An 18,323-nucleotide genomic window follows, 5' to 3' on the forward strand; every position below is an offset into this window, starting at 1 on the left:
TCTATGGCGTGAGCGTTTGAAATCATAAGGTTCTGTCTCGCCTCCAGACTTGCACGCTTGCACATTGACAGGCGTCCTTTCCGTTCTTGTTCATCCCTCTTTTCAGCTCGTGTATGGCGGACGGGCCTCTATGACCTTGTAGTCGTTATTGTCATCAGGATTAAGGTAAATTTTATTGTAAATTAATGACTACTGCAATACTTTAATTTTGTTGAAAAGTTTTTCGTCATATTTATCAAAATTAAATTGTGTATCTTGTAGGTTAACAATTCTGCCGGCTCGTGTCTCTTCCGGTCTTGACGCAAGCCACATTTCCTTTCCGCCGGAACACGTGCTGGGGGTTGCATGGTTGTTTGTACTCTTCTAAGTATATTTTCGTTATTTTCTCCGGCAATGGCACAAGCACGGGAAAGGACTTTCCTTATGGTTAAGCCTGATGGCGTCCATAGAGGGCTGGTTGGAAAAATCATTAAGAAATTTGAGGCGAAAGGATTCAAACTGGTGGCTATGAAGTTTATGTGGGTGAGTAGGTATTGATCATGTCTGACGAATCGTTTTGCGGCGATATCTAGAAGTACCGTTTTATATGTGATTTACTTTTAAGGCATCGGAAGAACTTTTAAAGAAGCATTATGCTGACCTTGCTGGTCGTCCATTCTTCCCTGGTCTTGTGAAGTACATGAGCTCCGGCCCGGTAGTGCCCATGGTAAGTTCTTAATTTAATTATTACCATATCACGGGTAGAGTTTTTAAGGTAAGTAAATATTTTATCACTATAATTTCTCTAGAAGCTCTTTCAGTCATCCATCATATCATGGATCGCGCTACCAGCTGGTGCTATTTACTTCAAATACATTGAGAGTGAATTTGCTCATGGGTATCTCAATACGACCTAGTTTGGTATAATTGATTAATGGTTGTTGTTCCACTTATAACCTTTGGCTTAATTTAATAATTTAGTCGCTACATTGTTTGCCACACACTCAATGTGTCTTAAGGGTGACAGGTGAGTTCGTGCGCGTAGTTCAATTAACTACCACTAGAAATCTCGAGGCACGCAAAGTTGCGTGATATTGCTTTTGGCCGGACGAGAGCTTGAGCAATGCAGATTTGTTCATCTATCGGAATATTTCTTCATGTTAGGTTCTAATTTATGTATACTGTTATTAATCGCCATCGGATTTTATAGCGTGATCTCGGGGACGGCATGCGTGATGAGTTCCAGAGACCCAAGAAATGTCAGAATTTAATTTGGGAGTTACCTAAATTTTGGGCCTTTCACCTTTGTATGAGACTGCGTGATCTATTCGGGTCGGAAGACCCTGACTAATATCCTGTGAGCTTCGCCCATTTATAGTTACAAAATTAGAAAATTCCTGATTTAACGTAAATAATCATCATTACCTTGGAGAGATTAATCTATAATCCAGTGAAGGCCGGGTCCCTATGTGGCCAACGGAAATTTCTCTTTACTCTTTGTTTGTGAACTTAGTAAATTTTCGATGAAGTTTTTAAGAGACTTAACGAAGATTCAACACATCTGTAAGTATGAACCTCTGTTAATGTTCGTGAAGCAGTCACTAAAATTCAATTCGTAATAATGCCGTTATCCTTGCCAGAGCCTAACGTGCAGCGAGTGAAGTAGTAATTTTAGGGACTATCATCTGTGATACTCTTACACGGTTTTTGGTTGATTATTCGAACATGTAATGAAACTTTACAATGACGGAACTAAATGAAGTAGGATAGTGATCGTCAAAAGTTAAATATTTCCAAATTCTTGTAATTAAGGGTTACTATTTAAATCTGTCAGTTAATAGTATGATATCCAATGAATAAGGAGGTTATATTTTTGTTCTCTGACATGTCAGGGTCTGGCATGTTTTGAATTCAATCACTTTGTCCAGGTCTTACACAAATCATGCGGCTAGGAGTTAATGATGGAAATTCTTTCTTCTTAACTTTCCAAAATGGCTTGGTAGTACTCATTGCCGGACCAATTGAAAGTGGATGTGGCAATTTTATACTATCACTCACCCCTGAAGACAATGAATGCCATGAACATAGTGACGCATGATTTTTTTAAATTTATCCTCATTGGAGTCATCAATAAAGAGATTTTAGAGATAATGTGTGTTTAATGCTGAATTTTTCATTGTCCATAATCAAATTTAAGGTACAGAGCAAGTACAATTTGTTCCATATTTGTTAATGGTGCAGATATAGCAGCTTTTTTATGCTGTGCATAGGTGTTTTTTCTATGATGAATGAAGATAGTGCTATCAAAAATTGAGGTTATGTTCATGTATGCTCCTTGAAGGATTATTGTGGGTGTACTTTGCCAAAATTGGCCAAGTTGTCATTTATGACTGTATTTTAAATGCCATCGCAGATCACTAGATTTACTTCATTTTTTTCATTGATTAGATCACTAGATATTCTTCATTCCTTCCTTCATGTACAGTTTTTATTTCTTAGTATGTCAAAATATCTTTCAGGTGTGTGAAGGGAGTGTTGGAATGTACAAAAATAATTTTTATCCATTACCTATTTTATGTATGTCAGCTTATATTAGATTTTATATGGTGAATTGAATTAATGCTGGCATAGCTGGCATCCTCTTAACTTGGTTCTATGAATATCAGGAAATTTCAGTGTCTCTCACTGGGTGTTGATTTAGGTGTTGGTCAAAATGTTTTAATGGCTAAGTCTGCCTTCATCTTCAGGGTTGGATATGGAGCCGATCACAGATTTTTCCATTTAAAGGCAGGGGTTATACCGTAATCAAAACCCTGTGAGAAACTCTAGAAGCTTACCTGCAACTCAAACGCTGAGAAAAACTTAAATTTCATATGGTTCTATGAAGTTTGGCAGCACTGTGGTATCTCCAGCACCTGACTGTATGCACGTGTTGGTCGCTTAATCAGTGCTAGAGTAATTGCACGACTACATCGTTGGTGTGAGTATATTCAGTTACTCTCCACCTGGTTTGTCTGCAACATTCATGCAATGAAGTGTATGTGATGTCAATTGAGAATGCATTTGATAGTTGTGTAGTTGTAGTGGGTGCAATGCCTGGTCTACAATACCCTTGAGAAATATTTCCAATGGAAGAGTTAAGCAGTCAGATAAAAATTCTGAATAGGAGCAGGCTGAAAAAGATCATGCATTGCAGTCTTTACTTTGTAGTTTTTTTGCATGATGCAGTTGATTTCTTGTCCGACTTTTAGGCATCACACTGGTAAGATAATTTTCAATAAATTTATTTTTCCGGCTGAGTGGCCCTGGTACGATGCCTGATAAGGTTAAGCTGTTAACTTTCCTGCTCTGGGTTGATTCCTATTAATGCTTAAGGGTTGAAGTCTGTGGTATGCACAGTAGTTGGTGGAAGGGGAAGGATTATCAAGGTTAGAAAATTTTCGGCAACTTTACAGTTAGAAATATTTTAAATTCCATCATATTAAGCCTCAAACAACTCTCAAAGAAATATTCTACATGAGTGGTTTGGATTTTTCTTGATGTGACAGGTTTGGGAGGGACTGAATTCTGTGAAGACTGGCAGAGTGATGTTGGGAGCGACAGACCCCAAGGACTCCAATCCTGGAACCATACGTGGAGATCTGTGCATTCAAGTTGGCAGGTAATTAGTTGGTGTATCTGTCCTATTTTTGTGGAGATTTTCTCTGACTGTTCCTGCAATTATTTCTTCGTAATTTCCTGTGTGCTGCACGATTTTCATGAACTGTCTTTGTGTATTTCACCAATGAAAACCTTCAATTGATTTTTTGCCCAGTTCCCATTTTCAAATTGCTTGAAAATTTGTTTGTGTCAGATGGCAGTACAATATTCATTAAAAAGACATTTTAAATTTTGTCCCATTGTGCTCTAATTAATTAGTAACTACTTTTCAAAGTAGAAAATTTGTTAATTTTCTCGATAGATGGTGTTAGTTTCTTCTAGAATTTTTAAAAATCCTTTTTTGTTGTATTTGTACTTGCCCATGACATTAGGAAATCCATTTTTAATTCATCTGCATGGAAATTAATCAAGGGTAAATGTGTTTTTAATTAGAAAACAAACAACATTTGCATTATTGCCGGCCTCGGTGGTGGCGGGGTAACGTCCTCGCCTGCCATACTATAGGTCGTGGGTTCGAGTCCCGCCTAGGTAGATTTCCCCTGTCCAGGGCATGGTTGTTCGTTTACGTTAAATTATTAAAATTTGTTGAATACCCCGATATGAAATGCCCAATATGAGCTGTATTCGGTGGTTTGAGAGTAAAATAATAAATAAAAATTATTGTGACTGAATAATATTTTCCTTCGACAAGCAAGAGTAAAAATGACTATTTTGTGGTATGCTGTCGTTTGTGTTAAGGCCTGTTTACACGGTACATTAACACATACGGGTTAATGTCTAAATGTATGAATGCCAAAATGCGCCGTGTTACCATCCAACTTGTGCGAATGCATGTACAAAAAATAGAACCTGTTCTGATTTGGTTCATGCATTCGGACATGTTCCATTCTGGTCCACAAAAATCATTTATGCAAAGGTACATTAACTCATACATGTTAATGTATCGTGTAAACAGTCCTTTATTATCACTACCTGGGTTTGTAAAGTTGAAATGCACGGTTGAACTTCTATGTTTTATTATTGTTATTTATTGCCCATGGCATCCTTAAGATACTCGTTGCAACAACTTATTATATTGTTTGGAGTAGAAAAAGTGAAATCTTAGGGAATAAATAAGAAGAAATAGCACAAAATCACAAGTATCCCATGTGCCATTTGATTCGAGAAAATTATTTGTCACACCAAGTTAAACTCCATTCTGTCAACCATACTTGTCATCATTTATGTTTCAGTGGATATCGCAAAATTAACCACATCTTGAATTGTTATACATGTTAAGATCATTTATAAGTCTTTTATTCTGCTGCACATAACATGATTATTATGAAGAAAAGTATCTTAAACTATTTGGAGGAATATAGTCTTTGGTGAGACAGGGATGCAGACAAAAAAAATATTTGGGGGGCCCAAACCGGGAAATCTTGCCCCGGGAAATTTTATAAGTGGTGAGTTTTTAGTTTTTTTAAGCATTTTAAAAGTCATATAATCAAAATTAGAACCCTGATAACTTGAATCTAGATAGCTGGACACTCTGGGGAGAATCGACAAGCCTGACACATTTTTTCCTCACGCCCATAACAAATATTTGAGGGTGCTCGGGCCCCCTCAGGCCGCATGGAGTCGGCGCCACTGGTGAGAGATATATTTCTCTTGCCACAAGTAGCTGTAGTTATTCTCCTGCTCATCAACAGATGTAAATTCCCTTCATCAGTTACAAGACATAGCAGTGCTACTACATGCTGTTTCTACTAAAAAAGCTCTTTACAAATTGTACGTAAAGTCAGCATAACACTATTATCATTCCTGGTCCATGAAATATCAGAATGAGTCAATGAAGTGTTCATAAGTACAGGACTCTGGTCCTAACTGCAGTGTGGCAGAAAATTAAAATGAAATATGTGAACAATGGAAATGGGGGAATGATTGGGAGGGAGACACTCACCTGATGGAACTCTGCATTCTACAGCCATGCCTTTATGACTGTTTTGTTGCACTGGAGACTAGTGCTGTATGATAAGGATTTGTAATATATATTTTTCTTATAATTTTGATAGCAATTCTGCCACTAACCTTCCTTAATTTGCCTATAAATTTATAATTAGGTGCCTGATATTGCTTAGATTTCTTTTGTACTGGTTTATTTCCCTAGATCTGTCAACTTGCCTATATTTTGCAGATAAACCAATTATCCATTTCTGGCAATCTGAATGTCTTTTGTCCATTCACTAGTGTTGTTTGCTAAGTAAATGCTTAAAGAAAATGGAAAGGAATTGTGTAGGTAGAAAATAATTTGAGTTTCATATTACTGCTTTTTGTATGAAAATGATTATTTCTATGCTTTTTTTAAGAGTGTGCCATCTTGTTAATTTACTCTCATTTGTCTTGGCAAAGAGGTTAGCTCAGAGGTTTCATGGTTAAAAGATGCTGTGTTTTGTGTTCGTAATCCTTGCTGTCATTAACAAATGAAGGGAATTCTGGGTAACAGTTTGTGATGCATTCCATTGTGTTCTGACAATAATTTTCTTATTTTAATTCTAGGAATATCATTCATGGCTCTGACTCAGTTGAGTCTGCTCAGAAGGAAATCAACCTGTGGTTTGAACCAAAGGAGCTGGTTCAGTGGCAACCAGCTTCAGAGGCCTGGGTCTACGAAGATTGATAATTTTCTCAGTGCACTCAAGCATTTAATTGTCCAGAAGTTGATTGTTCATTCCAGTGATATCTGGTTATCATTAAACTTATTTAAATGTTTTTCTAATTTTCTTCATTCCCTATCATCAAATAATCATTTACATATCAGTGCAGTAATTTCTGCAATGTTTTCTTCGTTTTAGCTCAAAAATTAGAGAGGTGTGTAGGGCTAGTAGTTAAGCCTACATTAGAAGGACAGTGTAGAAAGCTGGAATCATAGGATTTCTTAATAGGTCCACCAGATATTTGGTGGAATGGTGAAATTGTTAACTTAATACTGCCTTTTTTTAAATTGAATGTGTTGCTTCCACACCCGACAGTTGAAAGGACACAAAAATATTTGGGAAAGAATGAAAAGCTTATCATGTACATCATCTAACAGGGAAAGTATTTGACTTGCCTCTGAATTGTATTTGTTCGTAGAGGGCAGCCTTTTGTATGGCAAGTATGTCATCAAAATTTCCTAATTTTCTATGAAATGGCAGACACCTAGATTTCAATCTATCACATATAGGAAAGTAGAAATGCATCAACATTGTTCAGGTATCAAGGAAAGAACCAGGGAAAAATTTGTTTTAACTGAAAGTTGTCTAACGGGCAATGCAGTCCTCGGCCAATAGTGCCAATTCTTTTGTGATGTTATAGGGACAAAATCAATTTAGTAGGTACTAAGTAAAAGTAAGTTTTCTCCAATGCTTAAGTTAAATTTTTTCCTAGATTCCTTTAACTAGTGGCTTCAAAGGCACATTTCCTACATTATGTTGCAGTTGGTTGAAGAAAGATCAGAGTTCTTCCACAGATAGTGAGGAAAGGTGGGTTACAAAGAAAAACTCATTTTGCCATTTCAGTTTTAAAATTGAAAACTGACTACATACTTATAATGATTTGGAGACCTCAAGACTAGCAATAGAGTAAGGAAAGATGGTTTATTGTCTCTGAAAGTTCATTACGATTTATTTAAGAAAAATGTCCTGAAATTGTACTGAAACCTGTGCATTGCTTTTCAGGCAATTGGTTATGTTTTGGTGAAAGTAGGAATGACCTATCCAACCCAAACACCCCTATTCCTGTTGTATTACTGCTGTCTCAAGTAACCAATTACAAGAGATGTATTTCCTCTGTGCTTAGATTGACCTTCCAGTATATTTGTTTCCATCATGAAGGCTCTGTATGACTCCCTGATGAGGGGCCCGCAAAACTATGTATTAGGTCCTTTGTTTTTCAGTGGTCAGCGAAGAGAATTCATGGAGGGTGGGAGTTGCTGACATGTGTGTATTCATTTATAACCTCAGGAAGTGGAAGATCGAGATGGGAATTACTTGTTACAAGAGGCTAAAAATTCTTTTTAGGAAGAGGTGTAGTGATGCCAGGAAGGGGAGTGGGGGACTCATAAAAGAGAATCATAACTGGAGGCAGTTAATAGTTTGTGAGACCTTAGTTAAACGCAGTGATGGATACACAAAAGACTTGAGGAGGGGGCGAAACAGGTATCTTGAGCTACCTTTACTTTTATCATAATTTCAAAACTGATTATACACATACAAGACAATGCTATCTTATGATTTATTTAAATCCTTATTCTTCAATTCTGTGCCCCCCATATGTACCTGCCCCTGGTGTTATGTGGGAAAGTTTTGCAATAATCATCCATGAAACTCCTAAGTGCTGTGTGGCCAAGTGATATCTGGGATCCCAAAAGGAATCAGAATTGAAACCCTTATTTTCACTTGTATCAATTGAAATAAACTTGCCTTTGAAAGGTGGGTTCCAAGAGCTGGAAAAAGTATCAACATAAAAATATAAGAAATGGGTGATCCACATTTTGGGTGAAATATTTTTTTATATAAAAATTGATATTTTTGATGGCTAAACACTATATTCTAATTGCATTCACGAAGATTTGTTATTGTTCACCCTATCGAGAACCTTCCACCAAGGCAGGACCATCTCCTTTTATAGGGGAGGCACGTGCCCCCCCAGACAAAATTTTCAGTACGGTTATCATTAAGGTCGTTTTTTGGTATGTTACTGAGCCTCAATCAATTAATATTAATCACTTTCATATCAAAAAGAGAATATTTTCTACAGTAATTTTTGTAGCTAGTTTTTAATCTCAAATATGAGAAGACCTGTCAGACTCTTTGGACCCCCCAGAAAAAATCTTGGATCCGCCCTTGCCTCCTTCCATACTACTGCCTTAAGAAAGGTATTAATAAGGGATTGCATATATCAGAACTGGTTTTCCTAGATTTTTAATGAAAAGTGGAATCTTGCATCCTTTTTACAAAGCATTAAATAATCATTTATGATGCATGTCAAAACTACCGCTGATTAAAGGTTACTCTTTTGTTAAAATATTATTAGCTATTAGTTGATAGAGGGCAGTGGAGTAGCAAAATCTTCTGCGCATGCGTCAATGGTAGCAGACGATTCTGCCACCTACCGTTACGGAAAGCGCGCCATTGACACTCGGCTTTCGTGATGGCTTAGTAAACAATCGTGCAGGTGATGAGGGCCTTAGTTTGTCACTTCAATATTTCTTTCCAGCCGTCATGCTGTTAACTTCGTAAATAACTAATCATATAACAATTACTAAGGGTGTGTCATTAAAGGCCCTGTAGTCGAGGAGTGCTGACTGCAGAAATGGAAGCCAAGAAAAAGAGAGTCTACAGAGTCGTTCTAACCGGAGGTAATTCATCATGGTCTAAATTTAAGCGCTCAAGAAAAACATACGTTGTTGCTAAATGGCGATTACTCTCTAAGCATAAGACGTATATATGTATTACTATTTATGGCGCGAGGGTGGGGATCAAAGACATTTGTGATACAGTATTTGGCTTGATCCCTGTTTTAATGCGATTTATAATGAGCCTTTTGCGGCAATAATCTAATTGCCTTTGACTTTTATAATTTATTAATTTCTTCGGCGGTATCTTTGAAAATATTATGTAGTTTAAGGCTTATTATTATAGTCGACTAATTCCTTGTTTTTTGCAGGACCATGTGGGGGTAAAACCACGGGTCAGTCGCGTTTATGCACCTTTTTCGAGAATCTGGGTTGGAAGGTAAGTTTTATTTACCTTTACTGTAAGTGATTGATTGGCAAAAGAAATTGCGTATCTTATGCTTTGTCTCAATTTTTTGTTTTCATGCCTGATATTTCGTTGTTTCGCTTGATCCTGTGTTTGAAACGATGAACTCGTGCTCCCGTTTTGATCGTTTTGTTTCCTTTGTCCGCCCAACTGGTATGGACTTTTGATTGAAAGACATTTTTCATTTTTATGGCATAGTATTAATTATTATAATGTATCTGAAACGATGTGCGACAGGTTAGAAAGAAAATCTCTGTAAATATTTTGTAGCCTTTTCTTCTCATTCATCATGGCAAAACTGAAGATCATGCAAACAGATCGAAATTGTCGCCCACTTGCAATCACATGAGTAACTCGTCGGCCTAACAAGCTTAGTGGTTCGTTGTAATAGTTTTTTTTTCGGCGTATATTTACTTATACAGATTCATTTATTAGGATGCAATTAATATTCTATTCGGGATTCTATCCAGTTATTAAGTTTTTTATGTTCACATGTTATTTTTTCCGCTATTGACGTCTAAATTAACTTTTTTACAGGTATTTCGAGTGCCCGAAACCGCAACGGTGCTGCTGAGGTAAGAAACTTGAGGAACCCGAATGATTTTGAATTAGAGTATTTCTATTTGTCATGTATTGGTGGTGTTAGCGATGAGTGATCTTGGCGAAATTGGCATGATCCTGTCTCTTGTCAACACCTTAATATTTCAGTTGCGTTGAATTCAAGTTTACATACTCTCTAACCTATGGCCTAACTTCATGGGAGATATAATTGATATTATGACGTTGGTTTTGAAATTTCCTTTTCTCCTAGTACTTATGAATCTCGGTATTTTCAGTAGATACATTTTATGTGGAAACACTAAGTTTCGTTTTCCGTTTCTGTTAATTTTCGGGGTTCACCCTGGCCTTTATAGAATACATTTTTTATATGAAGATGTTCTTACTGTAGGCATTATAGTATCATGCAGGCCAGAAATAATAATGCATGAAGGGGTTGGTTTGTAAGAATGTGCGCCTATACCAAATGGTAAAATTTTTCTAATATTAATTTGCCATCTGCTTAGCATCGTCATCACTCACTAACTCAAGGGAGGGTAATTCCATCCCCTGGGCCACCTTGCCCTTCAAGGATTTCGATTAGTGGTGTCTAAAGGTTTCACCATGGATTTAAGGCCAGGACCCTTCGATCAGCAGCCAAGCACTCTACAAACCAGCCTGCTATGCTCCCAATTTTTGTCATGATTTGACAAATTTTCACTCAGTATTTCATATTTCCTGTGTGTTATTAATTCTTTGGAATGTAAAATAAAAGCGAGTTGACTTTTGCCTCAACTCTGTGTTTCTAATTTTCAAGATCCTGTACTCTGCCATTAAGTGGGTTGATGGTTCTTAATCTATTTTAATTAGAAAATCACCCACAGCAGTGTTTACAATGGAATCTTGGGAGATAACCACACTCCCGCATCATGAAATATTTGTTATTGTGGAAGTGAGCTCTACTTTTTTTATGCAATTAAGGTCGTTTCAAGAATGGACCCTCCAAAGGGCTGGTGCTTTCAATGTCTCATTAATTACCTACTGCTTATTCTGAGGAATTTCTCAATATTGTTGTCATGTAAACCATGAGGCTGTGGATCGTCATCATTGGTTCTTATGGTTATGAACTTTTGCACATTATATAAATGAAGTCATCTTATAAATGTAGTGTTATCTTTGTGATTGTGAACTTTCCTGGCAAGCCTTCTGAGACAGTGGTGAAAGTGACTCAGTTGAAAACCTTGTATACCAATGTCTTCAATTTGTGTGAAGAATATTTAATGTTTTTATTGCACAATCACCTAAATTTCAGAAGTATGTTTAGATTTGCATCTTGCTCTATTTTCTGGCCAATTTTATGTTTTAGTGACTGGTACATCATTGTACGTATATATGAATGAAAATGCAAGACTTGGGAAAATTTTGCAATACATTGTATTAATGTGTAGAAAAGGGGTGTGTTTTCCTGAATGAATTCCAGTTTTAAAGAAATGTTACTTTCTTGATAGTCTATAATTTTGTATTGCTGTATTAAACTTGATCACATGATCTTGCACTAGTGGGAGGGTGCTAGCGAGTGCAGAATTAGGAAGACCAAACATGAAATGCTTGGAACTGTGCTTGCGGTGATGGCATTTGAGTTGGTCTTGGAATAGGTTTGTTGCTTCCTCACTATGGAAAGCTTTAATTTTAGCGTTATGTGATAGAAACGTTTATATAGGTATACCAGACTGCACAGAAATAGACATATGTGGAAGTCAAGATCCAGTCCTGCATGATTACAGCAGGTATATAATTTAATACTGCCTATAAGGATTGAGGAACTTTCAGTATACTTAAGTGCAGAAAAGTAGCCTTTTTTTATGCAAAGTTTAATTTTACTATCAGTTTACACCTTTCATTTCTACATTATACTTGCACATAAGGAGGAATTGCAGGGGTCACTCAATTTTATTTTTTTCTGAGTTAGATGAATCACGCAATAATGAGCATGTATCAGCATTATATGCTCATTTTATGGTTCACATATAAGTACATGGAATATTAATTAATAATCTAATTTATTTCACTTGTACAAACATTTAAAATAGAACTTAAACTTTCTATATTTTGCATATTAATTAGTGATCAGTCTCCAATTCTTTTGTTCTTTAATGTTTAGATGAAGAACTTAGGGAATGAGACAATGCAATTGGTTGAACCTCCCTTGTCCTTCTAGCATTTAATGATATATATGTAGCACAACATGTCAGTGGAAGATGTAAAGAGAATTTTCTATGCTGCTGTGGCCTTCAGGACCATGTCTGAGCTATCTTCTGCTTGAATATCCGAGAAACTTGCTCACCTGGGACTAAGGTTTAGACCTTCACCATGCATGTGCTGACTGTTTGGGTCCTAATTTTAGTCTTTGGCAATTTCAGTGACACACACTTACTGGACCCCTGTTTTTGAGCCCTATAACATATATGTTAATGAGCTTAATTTTTTATTACATTGGCATTCAATGATTCAACCCCGAGGTATATTTGGAAAGGTGTTTGTAGACATCACTCTAGACTGTGCCAAAGCAATACTGCACATGTGATTTTTCAGACATTGAGACTTGTGGTTATTTCTTTTTTCCTACAGTGTTTTGTCAGCAAACGTCATTGGTACTTTTCGAAGTTCAGGTTTAGCCTTGGAACTGTGGAGCAACAGTTGAAATCAGTATATCCATGCTACTTCAGAAGTAAACAAAACCATTCAATGCTAGTTTAGAACCAAAAAAAAACGTTTCCGTGAAGGGACAGAGGTGAAGCAATTATTCATAAGTTATTGAATGATAAAAATTATGGATAATAATAGAGCTTGCTTGCTTCGCACCATGTCACCTGAGACCACTGTACAATTTTACCTGGAAAATCAACACTTGTTAATGCCTAGTATTTAATATACTATAGCCATTCAAGGTTAGAGCAATGCAAACTAAGGACCAAGAAATAACAGGGTATATGGTGGTCAAAATTTAAAAGACGAAGAAAAAAAGAACCGAAATGAAATGCGTTCGGATCAAAATATAAACCCGAGAAAAAAGAAAAGAATGCGATGAGTTGTCCTGGTTTGTGACGTGATATATTTCACTAGTTGTGGTACAATTAGTTTCCCTGATAGGGTGATGAACGAGCGTCGTCTTAAATCTCTGTTTTGGAGTATATTTAATTTATTTTCATCTCGTGATTCCTTCTATCATTGGAGGTCTGCAATCGAATGTTTTTTTACATCGTCTGAGAAAACTCCTATCCGAACTTTGTCCTTTATCAGGGCTGGTGTGGGGTGATTGAGGGCCCTTGGCTGGGGCTCATGATTGGGCTCTCCTTTCCCCGGGATTCGGAGGTCCTTCCCCATAAAATTTTAGGAAATTGCTTGCTCGGAAATGCATGTTGACGCTATTCTGGCTGTAAAAAAAGAACTGAATTAAAGTAAAAAAAAAGAAATTTCGTGAGATAAAATGTATGAAATTTGAAAATGTCCCTGATTATAAAACTTAAAAATATATTATGGTTCTATTATCTATGTAGTGAATTTGTTTCTAGGAACCGCACTGAAATCTAAAAATCCTTTCACGCGTTCCATACGGATGGCGAGAATTCTCGTCATTTTTTTCCCGAACGTTCTGGACGGATGACAAAGATTCTCGTCATTTAGGCGCGTCAACCTAAACAATTTTAAAGCGTACAATACATATTCGTTCGTACGTTTTCAGTTGTTGTTCATTATTCATAATGAATTAATGCATCATAACGTTTGATTGGATAAAGTTATATTCTAAACATTAGCTTTTTAGCCATGTTTAAACCAAAGGCATTACATCCTAATAGGCCATATTTCCCAGAATCGTCGTTCCTAGGAATTTAAATACTCCAGTACGCAACGTGTTAAAATAACCCCGTCTAAAAAGGATCAGGTTGTCGTCTGATACCTTTATTTTTATGTAATATTTTTAATACTGAGTATATTGTAAATAAAGCTGCTAATGAAACGTACCATTGCAAAGAATAATTGCAAAAAAACTTCGGTTAACTAATCCGAGAATTTTTTATTTCATACACAGTTCCCGATAGACGCGAGCATTGTGGGGGCCCCTGGTCTCGGGGCCCTGGGCGATTGCCGATCAGCTGACCTGGCCAGACCGCCCCGTCCTGTATTTTGTTCCTTGCCGTTGTAAAGATTTTCAACTTAACTCGGCTGACAAATTGGAAACGCAGAACTTTTTGGCAGCATTAGAAAGCGCGAATGTGGTCGTACTGCACCCTTCTCTATTAATTAAAGTAGTCAGTCTTACCTCATGGGGGTCCCGCACTCCCAAATTAGGCCTCAATGGAGTCGTGTAGCTTTTCTCTTCTACCTTTCTGCCGTACGTCCCAAGAATCATCTTTAAAAAATCAAAGTTTGCGTTCGGCATTCCCGCGTATTCATCGTAAGTTATCCAGAGTAATTGTGACTCCTAAGTGTACCTTTCCCCGGGCTACAACCTTGATGCGGAGGAAAGGCTTCCGCGTCATTATAACCCGCAGAGTTGCACTGGCAGGCTTAGTTCTCAATTACTCCTGCTAGTGCCGCACCTGCCAGATATGTCGAAGGGTAGAAGACAGACGAAAGGTAGTGTACGTGATGAGGTCACGTAAAAACTGTTGGAATTGAAGTAGGAACCCTGCCCACCCTATCTCATATGAATACATAATAAAATGAGCATCGGCAACTCAATCGAACACGACCCGTCCGTAGAGGGCAGGTGTCGTTCACGGCGGCGAGGTCGGCAAGTTCCTCGAGGTCGTCAACATACGAAACCCCTAGGGAGACTTGTCATGGATGGTGGGGAATACTGGAGTGATGGCGATTCGGTTACATATAGGGTTTGGGAGGAAAGTCAACGAGTGGTAGCTTTAGTAGTAAACAGATAGATGGGTAAGAGAGTGGTAGGTATACATCAGGTAAGTGGTAGGAATTTGTTGGTAGAAATTGAAGCGTGACCACTAACCTTTTAGTGACTCATTTCTACATGTCTACCAGGGAGAAAGAAGTGGAAGAGATGTATACAGGTCGAAGGAATAATTAGGTAAATACTGGGTAAGAAAAATGTAGTAGTGATGGGGGACTGGAACGCCTCAGTTGGAGAACGAAAGGATGGCAACAAATTGGAGAATTTGGATTAGGAATGTGGAAAGAAAGCAGACTATTGCCGTAGAAACAAATTATGCATTACAAATATATGGTGCAATCATCATAAAGGGAGGGGGTGCACATGGAGGAGTCCAGGGGATACAAGGAGCTATCAGATAGACAGCAACATGGTAAAACAAAAGTTTAGGAATATTGTGAAAAACTCGCGCAGCATCTCTGCGGCGGATGCGAATTCAATCCACGAGTTAGTGCTTATGAAGTGCAACGTAAGATTCAAAAGATTAATGAATAACAGAAAGGTGAGTAAATGGAACGCAGAGGGACTGAAGGAGTCTATGAAAAGAGAATATCTGGAGCTAGTGGAAAACAGTATCCGCGATATCGAAAATACCCCGACTGTAGAGTAAGGGTTGGATAAGATAAAAACAGAAATTGTGAAATCGGCCGAGAATAGGGCAGTTTCCTTCATCAAAGAAAACGAAATGCATTGATTGCGATTAGTTACCCACCATTCGTGTATTCATAATATACAAATAATTTGGTTTTAGAAACCCCAGTTTAGACGAATGGCAATGGTCAATTTTAATCTCATTTGAAAAAGGCCAGATTGGCGCCCATGCGATTCCACTCCACGTGACGTCACAGGGACCTAATTTCTATACGTGTAGATAGGAGTTCTACATCGTCTGAGGTTACCAATGCATGCTTGAGGCACAGAGCTCAGAGAAACAAGTCTTAATAATCACCTATTAAAATTGCCTAAGGTCGGAAAGTTTCCTTCGATTTATAGGGTATTAATAATACTTATTTAAGCCAAGCGCTACCAGCTAGCAGGGTACTCTTCTGCCTGCTAGCAGCCTGCATCGTATCGGCGCTCAAAGCCTCGCCCCAAGGTCACCTCAAAAGGCGACAGCTGGAACCAGAAATACGTCACACGGGGTTTTCCCAGCATTCCTACTTAGCCGTCGCGTTTTCACGCGATTGAAAATTTTCATTTAATCCCGATAAGCAGATATCGTCATTCAAAAATCTAAGAGCGTGAAACACGTACTCCAGGAGTAATAATCTTTCGGTTTATGCAATTAAAAAATAATAGGAAACAACCTATTCAATTGGCTACATTGACTGTAGGAGTATTGCGTAGCCGTTGGTAACGGAGTGAATGGTAAAAGAAATTGAGAAGAAGATAAAGTGGAAGAACTAATGCGGCTTCTAAAAGAAGAAGAAAGCTGTAGAATGCGGGTGGGACTGTTAGCCTAACATCACACCTGGCAAAAGTGGTACTGTGGATATTAAACATGCGAGGGCAAACGATATTTTGGCGACGATCGGTTTGGGTTCAGGAAAGTCAATGCGAGATGCGATGGCGGTAATGAGGCCCCCAGTGGATAGGAATCAAGAATATAACAAGGGCGTGTATGCCTGCTTCGTGGATCTTGCAATTGCATTTGATTGGGTGGACTGGGTAAAGCTAATGGATATTCTCAAGAGGTAGGAGTAGATTGGAGGAATACGCGACTCATTCGTAATCTGTATGTGGCCCAGCAGTGGCGTTATTAGGAATATGCATGGGAGATGGCGGGGGTTGGAGGGTGGCGACCCCCCAGGCAAAGGGGGGCCCTGGGGTTATTCACCGGTCAGTATTAAGTGACTCTTCTAACTACAATGATATTAAAAGACGATCTTTAACTTAAATCAGATGCAGTTATTATGCGTCAAAACTACGAAATAGTTTCAAATATTTCTTTTTTAATTTCTCTGAGGCTTTTGGGGGGGATGTATTCCCTCATCCCCTCATATTTGCGCCATTGTGACCCAGACTGCGCAAGTGAGGGTAGCGGACGAAGAACCTGAGTGGGCAAGCATTGCACGAGGAGTGAGGCAAGGATTTTCTCTATCGCCGTTGCTATATCTCAGCGTGTACCCTGAGGAGATGGTAAGAGGGGCGTTCGATGAGTTGGATGCTGTGGTAAAAGGAGGGAATGATGGTTTATTAGGTGAGGCTCGCGAATGATCAGGCTTTGATTAGCTTGCCAGCGAGAGGGCTGCAGGGCCTTGTGGGTGCGTTTGACAAGCGTTACGAGGAGTATTGGATGAGGATTAGTTACAAAAAGACCAAGATTACGCGGTTCTGTAAGGCACTGCGTGCTATGAATGTGAAACTTAGAAGATAAAAGTAGGTGGGCAAACACTTGATCAGGTAGATCAATTCAAGTGTTTGCGCAGCACATTGCAGAAAAGCGAATACAGCAGTAAGGGCATCTGGAAAAGAATTGCTTTGGCAAAGGGGACGTTCATGAACAGGAAAGAACTCTTGAAAGGATCGTTATCTAATAGTTAACTCCAGTGAAGAGTCTGATCTGGAGTGTAACACTTTACGATGCGGAAATAAGGGCACTTAGGAAGGAGAACGAGTGAAGACTGAAAGCGTTCGATATTTTTGTTTGGAGAAGAATAGATGAGGCAGAGTTGACGTGAAGCATGGGCAATAGCATCAGCGTAGAAATTTGAATGGATGAGGCAGATAGTTTGTGGAGATCCCTTATGAAATATGAAGTGAAACACTTCAAACACACTTTCCACATAAAAATTGTATTAAACTATCGCCGACATGTTTCTCTGCACTGCAGCATTATCGAGACTAAACCAAGAAATTAGTCATACTAATATATATACAAAATTACACACTCCCAAACAAATGAGAAGGTGGGGGTGGAAGGAGGGAGGGTTGGGAATTTTAAACGGACCGTTGGTCTGGGGTGAAGTTGGGGAGGTTGGATGGTGACTGTTTTCAGGTGCTCGGAGGGTTTTTCCCCATTAGCTGAGGGAGATGAAGGAGCGGGGAATGGAAGGGAAAAACATGGTAATTAGTTTTTATTTATCATATTTATTTTATTTTTATCTTTCGAAATGTGATCTCCCGGGATAGGTAAGGTTATCCGTAATATCTTCGCCATGACCAAATTTTTACATAATTGCCGAAGTCATTTGCTATCTTTCTATCGTATCGAAGTTAATAAACGTCCTTAACACTTTGTTTGTAATGGACGAAATACCTGATTTATTATCTAGAGTTACTTTCTGCGCGAGTCGGACGACTTAAAAGTCCAATATCCAATTGCCGGAGTCACCATGAATTCTGAGAGGAATAGTGTGAGGGTAGTGGATTCGCGTAACGGTTCCCACCAGGGGTTCACATTCTTA

The 18,323-nt window shown here is 38.3% G+C and overlaps 2 protein-coding genes across 3 annotated transcripts in view; both read left to right on the plus strand.

The window, feature by feature from the left end:
- The first annotated feature begins 45 nt into the window (after window positions 1-45).
- On the plus strand, window positions 46-6,390 carry LOC124158839 (nucleoside diphosphate kinase). The gene is made up of 5 exons (XM_046534203.1): window positions 46-165; window positions 262-522; window positions 605-706; window positions 3,528-3,640; window positions 6,178-6,390. The coding sequence occupies exons 2-5, from the start codon at window positions 346-348 to the stop codon at window positions 6,296-6,298; spliced, it is 513 nt and encodes a 170-aa protein (XP_046390159.1). The 5' UTR covers window positions 46-165; window positions 262-345; the 3' UTR covers window positions 6,299-6,390.
- A 2,369-nt stretch (window positions 6,391-8,759) lies between these two features.
- LOC124158840 (TRPL translocation defect protein 14) overlaps window positions 8,760-18,323 on the plus strand; it is an 85,793-nt gene continuing 76,229 nt past the window's right edge. Inside the window, exons 1-3 of one of the 2 annotated variants that reach the window (XM_046534204.1) lie at window positions 8,760-9,019; window positions 9,328-9,395; window positions 9,960-9,997. In XM_046534204.1, coding sequence (XP_046390160.1) covers window positions 8,974-9,019; window positions 9,328-9,395; window positions 9,960-9,997 — 152 coding nt within the window. In that variant the 5' untranslated portion in view covers window positions 8,760-8,973. The remainder of the gene's footprint in view (window positions 9,020-9,327; window positions 9,396-9,959; window positions 9,998-18,323) is intronic. The other variant, XM_046534205.1, reaches the window with a different exon arrangement.

The sequence above is a fragment of the Ischnura elegans genome, chromosome 5, assembly GCF_921293095.1.
Source record: "Ischnura elegans chromosome 5, ioIscEleg1.1, whole genome shotgun sequence".
Classification (NCBI taxonomy): Eukaryota; Metazoa; Arthropoda; class Insecta; order Odonata; family Coenagrionidae; genus Ischnura; species Ischnura elegans.